Below are 9,800 nucleotides of genomic sequence, written 5' to 3'. Positions count from 1 at the left end.
GGTGGCTCTTACATCTTGCAGAGATTTAAAACATGGCATCTCAGTATTTTTCACAGCTACATTTGTTTTTACATATGTGTTTGAGAAATGAATATGGAGTGTTTTACTGTAGGTGATTCTGAGTCTACTATTCCATTGCTTCCTGAATTATATCGTCTTTGGAGTCTTCTGTGGTATGAATATTTAAATTTTTTTCCCCAAGAGATACATGCCATGTTATTGTTGCCTTCCCTTTATTCTCCCCCCACATCAAGTAACCATTTTGCTGCTACTATTTGTTGTACCATTGTATGTTTTCTGCAATGTGGAGTTGACTTGTTGGCATTTTAGAGTTTGTTGAAACTATATCATCTTTTCGTAAGTACTTTGAAACACACACACACGCACACGCACACACATACGTACTTCAAAATAAAAGTTCATGGAAATATTTGTATTATCTTTCAATTCTATTTTTCCACGAACTTTTGGAAGTACCCTCATATATTTAAATTTAAGGAATCTTTTTGCCATGTGTATGCCCATATTTTCTTGACTTCCCAAGCCCCCCCCCCCCCCTTTTTTGTTTTTTTGTGGCTGGCTGGTACAGGGATCTGAACCCTTGATTTTGGTGTTATCAACACTGTGTTCTAATCAACTGAGCTAACCAGCCAGCGCTGACTTCACAGATTTATTCTCTTTACTTTTCGGGGGGAAATTTGGGGGTGGGAGCCTCAGGAGGACCTATAAAGCATGTAGTTACCTAGATCTGGACAATTTCATGTTTATTAAACTGGGACTTGGGCTAGTTCAAACTCATATTTAAACTTCACCCAGTCTTGAAATTTTTTTTTAACACTAAATTCATTTGTTCAGATTCTCTTAAAAGAGAAGGTTGCAGTCATCTGTTCATATTCATGGGGTCAGATCTCAGATACACTAAATGCGGAGTGTAGGAACTAAAATGAAGCCTGCTGTACAGAAACTACTTTTACTTATGGCTCATTGGTTTTTATACCAATATTTTTTTATACACTTCAGTGCAAGTCTTGTCAGTTAACCTTACTTTATGAGTAAGCTAAATAACCCAAATTACATTTCTTTAAACCTATTTTACTACTATGGCACTTGGATAAAATGGTCAGTAACCAACTTCTTTACTGGCAAAAGGTTCCATGTACCTTGTGCTGGAGCATCTAGTTTAAATGTGGATATCTATAAATAGTAATGTTTTCCTTCATGTAAGTGCCTATTCAGAGTTTCAGAACTTAAAAATGCCAAATATTTTCATGGTCACTTGCATGTATTAATCTAGAAAATACCCAAAGAGATTTTGAAAACCAATTGTATTTAGGCAGCCTCAAATTGTGCAACCATGATGTATAATAAAGAATTTGAAACAGAAACTGAGCTTGCTCTTTGAATGATTAAAATAGCTCTATTCTCAAATCTGTTCTCATTGTTAGAGTTATTGTTGAGGATAGTATTGCTCAGTAGTTCAGGAAGCTCTAATTGTGGTAATGAGTTTTTATAAATATTGCCAGTCCTTTTTTTTTTTATTTGTTTTTGGCAGCTGGCCGGTAAGGGGATGTTATCAGAGCCATGCTCTACTGAATGATCTAATCGGCCAGCTTATTTCAATTTTAAGTGGCTATATAATGCTTTTAATTAGCTGGCTTACAATACTGTCATATACAAGATGCTAATTCACTTTGCTCAAGACTTTGTTGCCAACTTGAAAAATAAAAATATGAATTTAGTATTTGGATTTGAGTCCACAGTCAACAAGTTAAGTAATATATAATAAACTGAAAAAGAAATTAATGTCTTTATTACAGAGTACTATGTTTAATCATTGGTTCTCAACCCTGGCTGTATGTTAGAATCACCTTAGGAGATTTTAAAAATTAAAAAACAAGGGCCGGCCCGTGGCTCACTGGGGAGAGTGTGGTGCTGATAACACCAAGGCCACAGGTTTGGATCCCTATATAGGGATGGCTGGTTAGCTCACTTGAGAGAGCGTGGTGCTGACAACACCAAGCCAAGGGTTAAGATCCCCTTACCGGTCATCTTTAAAAACAACAACAACAACAACAAAAACCAGTGGTTGAGATCCACTGGTCTAAACTTAAGTGGCTATTTCTCTCACTGGTAAAGAATTTATCGTTTTGTTGGGGAAGAAAAACTTTTCCTTTCCTTAGGTCAATGCTTGGGGGCCTGCGAATTACACTGAGAAGAGACATGCAAGAAAAAAGACTGATTTAATCACATACATATGAGAGTTCACGAAAATATGACCCAGAAAAGAAAGAGAAGAAAAACAGTCACCATAATACACTGAACTTTCCAAAGACTGATTTAATCACATACATATGAGAGTTCACGAAAATATGACCCAGAAAAGAAAGAGGAGAAGAAAAACAGTCACCATAATACACTGAACTTTCAAAAATGACCCAGAAAAGAAAGAGAAGAAAAACAGTCACCATAATACACTGAACTTTCCAAAAAAAAAACCCTGGTTATTAGAGGTCGGGGAGGAGGAGGAGGTTAGTGAGAAATTAGTTAAGGGTCACAAATATTGATTACATTTTGTAAACATGAGTATACTAGTTATCTTGATCACTACATTTTGTACACATGTATTGATATTCAAATCTGTACCCTACAAATATATATAATCAATTACATTTCAATAAAAAATAAATGAGAAAAATTGCTAACTTGCAAAAAAAAAAAAGGTGGATAGAATAATTTGGGGATTATACACCACCTTAATATGAAACATGTGGGGTTGGGCGGGGGGAAGGGTACTTATGGGAAAACAAATGATTTTTAAGAAAGATAAATGGGCCCTTAGGAGTATAGATGGGAGATACAATTTTGTGACAATGTCAGTTTAGGTGTGGTGCCCACTTAACTGTCTTGGGTGATAAAAGTCATTCTTCCCTGCTTGCTCTCCTTTAGGGGATTTATGACAATTGAGTTCTTTTGAAAGGCTGGGCTTTTAGGCAGATAGGGATTTCAAGAACCAAATGCCTTTTGCTCAAAATAATTTTTATGCCTTAGAGGTGTATTCTGGACCCCTTCAGTATAGAGCTAATAGTTGGAATACTCAATTCTAATTATCACGTGAGTCACTAAAGTATTAAGTTGTATGCTGTTTCTTTTATATTCTCTTGAATCTGTTGAGCATATACAGGCACCCTCCAGGGGTTTGTACTAGCCTGGATTGGAACTTAACATATTTTCAGCTCCAAATCAGATAAAGGCATAGTGAAGAAAAATGTATCCTTAATATAACAGATCTTGGGCCAGCTGGTTTGCTGACTTGGAAGAGCATGGTGCTGATCATACCAAGGTCAAGGGTTCAGATCCCTGTACTGCAAAAAAAAAAAAAAAATGTGTGTGTGTATATATATATATATAACAAATCATTTTTTTAGGCTTGTAGTCTTATATGAGCATAATTCTTTTCATATCATTTCCCTATCTATATCTTTAGTTGACTGAATTACTTCCAGGATAAAGGTCAAATTCTGCATTGTAAAACACACCTTCAGCTCCAGTTATGGCAGATTTCTTGGAGACTGCCCATCATCCTGCCTGCGCTTCAGCTAATTTCTAGTAAGGCTGTCCTGGCAAATCTTTTTGTTTTGTTTTTTGTTTGTTTTGGTGGCTGGCTGGTACCTTGGTGTTACCAACGCCATGCTCTAACCAACTGAGCTAACCTGCCAGCCCTGTCCTGACATACTTGAGTGACACCATCTCCATCTCCAAGTAAAAGAGTTGTCCCTTTGTTGTGCTGCTCAGGCACACTGTGCACACCTCCAGGACTAACAACACTTTTAAAAAGATATGTTTAGTTGTTTAAGTCAATGGATTTTAAGCCTCTTGAATGGTCAAGGCTGTTTTGTCATGGTATATTCTGTGTTATCACATACACTCAGTATTGAACAAATGGATGAGCCTCTCCTAGTGATTATAACATTAAAGGTGCCCTCTTTTAGAAAAAATATGGGTCCAAAATATAATAAAATTATTGATCAGAACTGTTATGCACCTCAGTATTAGAATAAAGGAAATGGGCCAGTTTCTCTAGGAGTGTTATCAGGCCCTGGAGAGAGAGCAAGACATAGCAGAGCGGTCCCTGTGGGTGCTGGGTGCTGTCTGTACATGTTCTACAAATGCATCCCATAGGTGCCTTCTCCCTAGCTTTGGGGAAACATCCAGATAATCTGTAAGACCTGCTTCCTGCTGTAATATCCCATGATTCTAAGAGTAAATATTAAAAATTCACTTAGGATAAACAGTAATGCCTGGATCACGGTAATCTTTATGTAGGGATTAGTGATGAGGCTGAAAGAGGCATCTAGAGAGAATCGATTTAGGATGGGGCTAGGATGCTATACAAATGAATGAAAAATACTAAAAACTTCAAATTACAGAATTTGGTAGGCAAGGTGTGAAGGGGAGAAATCAGGCTGTGCTTATGTGAGACCTTCTATACCAGATTTTGCTAATAGCAAAAGCAAAGGCAAAGAAAGGGAAGAACTTGTTTTATTTCCTATTATCTGGGTTATCTTCTTCCATTTCATGTCCCCCTCTCCTATTTATTTCTGTATTCATGCATGCATTCAGCACATTTACTGAGTATCTGTTAGTGCTATTTCATTGGCCCTACTCGGAAGGAACTATAATCTGGAGCAGTGGTTCTCAAAAGTGTGGTCCCCCAGACCAGCAGAGTCACATCACCTGGAAACGAGTTAGAAATGCAAACTCTTGGACCTCACTGCAGATCTACTGAATCAGAAGCTTCAGGGATGATGTCCAACAATCTTGTTTTTTTCTTTTTTGGCAGCCGGCTGGTAGGGGGATCTGAACCCTTGACCTTGGTGTTACGAGGCCATGCTGTAACTGAGCTAACCAGCCAGCCCCCAAAAATCATTTTTAGCAAGCTTTTCGTGATGATTGTGATGCACCCTAAACTTTGAGAACCACTGATCTAAAGACACAATTGTGATAGTTTTAGTGCTATGATACAGCCTGTACTAGGTCCTATGGCATGTAAGAGATGCACCCAATGTGTTCAGAGGTTACAGAGGTATCATATGAAGAAACTGCAGTTTGTGGAAGTATAGAATTAAAAGATAGTACAAATCTTTCCATCAACTTTTTGAAGTACCCTCATATAACTGGTGGTGCATTTCTGGCACGAATAGAAGGTAGATGTGGGGAGCAGTGATGAAGGTGGAAGATGCATATAGGGAGAACCAATTTAGGATGGGGTGTGGATGCCATACAAATGAATGGAATATGGGCTTTATCTAAACACTTATAATCACTGAAGGATTTTAAGCGGGAGTAACTTAACCAGATCTGTGTTTTCAAAAGATCATTATGGTGTCTCTGCAAAGTACGGAACGAGGGTTGAGAGGAGGCAAGAATACCAGTCACATTCATTCAACAAGGAAAACACTTATGGAAGCTCCAATATGTGTTGTGTGCTGATTACACTGACTGCTATGAATATCCCCCAAAAGGAATGACAACTCTGTTTTGTAAAAGCAAAAACTTTGAATTTTCTCATTTCATTGTTTATAGTAGAACTTTATGAATGGCTGGAGAAGAAAATCTGTATGTATTATCATAAAATTCTGACTGCATTTTATACCTGCAAGGGGGTACGAACAAAGTTACAGTTAAAATATTTTTGAGATTTATTTTTCCTGCAAAACTTTACTAGGATTGGATTGGATCTATAAGACTAATAACAACTGTTGATCCTGGCCCAATAATTTGTACGCTTCTCCTAGCCAAAACGCCCATATGACTTGAATAATATAGTATTAAAAAAAAAAAAGCTAAAAGCTGTACAATAATCATCCATAAGTATAACTATACACTAGCTCCCTCTGGACTATTTCTACCAATGTTAGCATGTTGTGGTGGAAAGCATATTTGCTTTGAAGCCAGAAAGACTTAGATTAATATCTGACTCCACCACTTAAATGTATTAAATGGGGCAAGTTACTTAACTTCACTGGACCCTATCTGTAAACACAGTGACAATATAATACTTCCAAATGGTTGTCAGGCATATTAACAGATTTAAAGGAATGACATAGTGCTTGCCTCAGTTGCATATGAAATGTTTGGTTTATCCCTCATTTTCCCAGTTTCCAAATCTGATGAGACATCCTTGTTTAATTCCATTTTCTATGGATTATAGTTTTCTTCGGTGTAAGGCAAATGAGCTAGCACCAACAGATACTCAGTAAACATGCTCATAATTTCAATAAATTATCTAAGGATTCTTTTTTAATGTTTCTCCATGCCACACACACCATCTCTACCGTAACTCAGACACACTAATCCACCACCTTCAGCTAGAACTATTGTTGTTATAATTGGTTTTACTCCCTCCATCTCTTTGGTTCCAGTCTATACTAGGCACTTTCTAAACTAATGGTTTCTCTTCTCAAAAATTTAATGACTATTTGTAAAACATAGAATGAGGCCTTCATTAACTCTGGCATTTAAAAATTTTCAATATGCCTTTTTTCATAGTTAAGTCTCTGCATACATCGTTTCTTCTGACTAGAATTTACTTACCACTTCTATGTTTTGCTTTTAAGTCTGGCAGAAATCTCCTTACAGTTCTAAAATTGTTCCTTTCTTTGATCTGTTTTGATCTGTTATTGAGTAATAAGTATTTACCTTATTTAACCTTCTTATCACCAAACCACATCAGAAACTCTTTGAGGGCAAGGAACCATCTCCTTGTATCCCTGACGTTTTAAAAGTATTTTGTGAGTCTAAGACATAGCAAATTGTTAGTGGAATCTTATTTGACAAACAGTATTACTTATTACATAACACTAACATGTTCCTTCAAGTTGCAAGATCTTAGTGTTTTAAGTATAAAGAGAGGTGGAAAATCTAACAGCTTGTTTTTAGTTTAATATATTGTAGCCTTACGTGGGAACACAGTATCCAACTAATGCAAAGGAAACTAAACTTTGGCAGGGGTATAGAGCAAATTTCCGTCGCCCCGACCCCCCCCCCCCCCCCACGTCGGGTACAGGAATAGAACGCGCGTCCGTGGTGTTATTGTTGGAGTGAGCAGGACTGAAGCCATATTGCGACCTAAAACCGCATGGGCTCTAAACGATTTTAAAAGGACACAGTTTTTTTCGTGGCATGCATGGGTTCCCTCTTTTCCCATGGTTATTTGGTATTTTGAACCTTGGTTATGGGGCCAGATGGCATTATTTACATAACCGTAAAGTTGTTTTCCAGCCAGCCTGAAGCTGCAGACTTGCACTACAACCCAGACCCTGAGAAAGCAGCAAGGATGGGAGCAGAAACTAGAGCCTTGGATAGAATTTGCACCTGCCCCCCTGCACGTCCCCCTCTCTCCTGTTTTTCATTTCCCATGCTCCATTCCCTCAGCCGCCTCGTTTTAAAAAACTCCACAGTAAATTTGAGTCTTTGAGATGTCTTTAGTCTGGTCATTCTCCTTCAGGTTTACCAGAGAGATGGGTTAGCCTAACATCTCTCCTCAGATCACCGGTGTTCCTGAATAAAAGCCAACCTCCACTTTCACCAACATTTGACTTTTGAGTGGTTTATTTTTGAAAGGGAGCAGGCGGCCAGACCGTGTCTTGTAACATATCAGCACGACCAGTGCACACATTTTCGCCATGTGGTCGTGACATACGAGCTGCTAGGATGATATACACAAACTACTGTACTCACATTAGAGTGTAAGTACTTACACACGTGTCACACGGGGATTTACCTAACACTACAACGAAATTCCTCAGCAACCCTTCTGCATGGCAGATCAATTATACTCTCCAACGTTACCCTGTTAGGCAACGAAGGTTAGTAATGCCAGAAACTTTCGGGAATGCTCTTTAAGTGCAGCAGCGGCCAACACTCGCCCGCGCCCTCACCCAGGGGCTTGCCTCTGCACCAGCTGTACTACGCTGCGCACGTGCTTCTGGACAAGCGCTCACCGCACCGGCCCGTTTGTATCACGTGACACGGCGGGCAGGCCCCCTCCTCTTATCTGTGACATCCCCAAAGATGCCTTACTATTTTCCCTTTTTTACAGAAAGCTGGTACTAATCGCCAAGAAAGAGAGAGAACAAGAACTTATCTTGACGGTTTTCCCTTGTCAGCTTCTCCTTCCCTGAAAGCAATCTTGGAGCACTACTTTTTCCTCATGGATCGGGCAGTTTCCTGGGCAGCTCCCCTGCTCAGTCTGGGTCTTTGCGGAAGCCGGCGCTGGCTTTGCGCGTCACTGTCCGCCGCCGGGTGCCGGGGCTGCTCTCCGCGCCTTAGCGCCTGTGGCCCCGATGTCCTTCCCCCGGTGTGCCTTGTTGTGGGCTCGGGTTCCGGGGGGGCGCCAGGCTGGCCACAGGGCAGCCGTCTGCTCTGCCCTTCGCGCCCACTTTGGGCCCTTTCCTGGGGCTCTGGGGCGCGTTCCTGCCGTTGCCTCCGCCTCATCTTCTGCCTCCGGTGGCTCCAAAGCTCCGAACACGTCCTTGTTCGTGCCCCTGACTGTGAAACCTCAGGGCCCCAGCGCCGATGGCGACGTCGGGGCCGAGCTCACCCGGCCTCTGGACAAGAGTGAGTGCAGGAGCTAGCGAGGGCGGCGGGGGTAGTGTCTGCCTGGCCAAGGCGGGCCGGGAGGACGCTTCTCCACTTTGCCCTGGCGACTCGAGGTCCCCTAGAGCGTTGTGCCTGTCAGTGTCTGCCTCCCTCGCTGTTTGTGAGCCCCTAAACACTTGGGATTGTGTCTAATTCATCCTTAACGTCCCGTCCCAGAAGTGGCTTTTCCCCTTTCACTGCCGTCCTCTCTGAATGGTTTAAACCCTCTTGTGTTGGGGCGGTTCAGCTTTTTTGAGTCGTTAGGTGGGCGACCGTTTTTTCTAGCATCCTTCTTTGTTCCTCCCCCGCCCCCCAGAACTACTGCCTCCATGAAGGGTCAAGGGGATGAGGCAGTGAAAAGCCAGAAGAGGACTTTTGTTAGGATTCTTTATTATTGACTGGGCGCCGACACACACCAAACACTGCGTTAGGCTGCATGATGCTTGCCAAAAGGAACCAGACTCAGATCCAGATCTCCTCCTCTCAAAAAACTTACGGTCTCGTGGGGAGGATGGGCACATGGATAATCAACTGTAATACAAGGTAGAACGTGATGAGGCTGTCCTCGCCAAAGGTGGTAGGTAGCCTAATCATCATCCCAGGCTCCAGGGAGAAAGGAAAAGCTTAGCATCAGCGACTGCCAGTGGGTTTTGTCCCCCAAACTAACTTTGAATGGATTTGGCAGAGAGGCGTATAAATGCTTTTAAGGGGAGTCTTGGATTATATGGTTGTACGTTAGTTTCTGGATGATTAGGGAGATGAGAGAGTTTCCTCTGACCAAATGAAGCCCTGGGAGTCTGAGGGAAAGCTACAGTTCTTCGGGGCACTAGCTGTCCAGGAACTGTCTTCAAGCATTTCACTTCAGCAAGCAACATTAGTGCCTCCTAGTGTAATTTTGAAATATAGACTATGACATGCTGTTTTTCAGAGCAGCAAGACAGTACTTCTACTAAAAATGGGATGGAACTCACAGAATATGTTATTCTTTGACTTGTTTTTCCAAGCCATTGCTAATTAAGGACTTTCACTTTACTTGGAGTTGGGGACTATATTATTTTAATAATAATTCTAATTTATTGTTTTGTTTATTTTTAAATTGTAAAAACACAACATAAAATTTACCATCTTAATTTTTTTTTTTTTTTTTTTTTTTTTTTTTT

General features: G+C 40.7%; 1 protein-coding gene across 1 annotated transcript in view; it reads left to right on the top strand.

Moving 5' to 3' along the window:
* The first annotated feature begins 8,295 nt into the window (after positions 1 to 8,295).
* Positions 8,296 to 9,800, top strand: part of LOC103604947 (ATP-dependent RNA helicase SUPV3L1, mitochondrial) — a 25,859-nt gene continuing 24,354 nt past the window's right edge. Inside the window, exon 1 of the mRNA XM_008589526.1 lies at positions 8,296 to 8,619. Within this exon, the coding sequence (XP_008587748.1) occupies positions 8,346 to 8,619 (274 nt within the window). The 5' untranslated portion in view covers positions 8,296 to 8,345. The remainder of the gene's footprint in view (positions 8,620 to 9,800) is intronic.

Source organism: Galeopterus variegatus, unplaced genomic scaffold, assembly GCF_000696425.1.
Source record: "Galeopterus variegatus unplaced genomic scaffold, G_variegatus-3.0.2 Scaffold5499, whole genome shotgun sequence".
Classification (NCBI taxonomy): Eukaryota; Metazoa; Chordata; class Mammalia; order Dermoptera; family Cynocephalidae; genus Galeopterus; species Galeopterus variegatus.
This window is presented reverse-complemented; position numbering and strand designations above follow the sequence as displayed.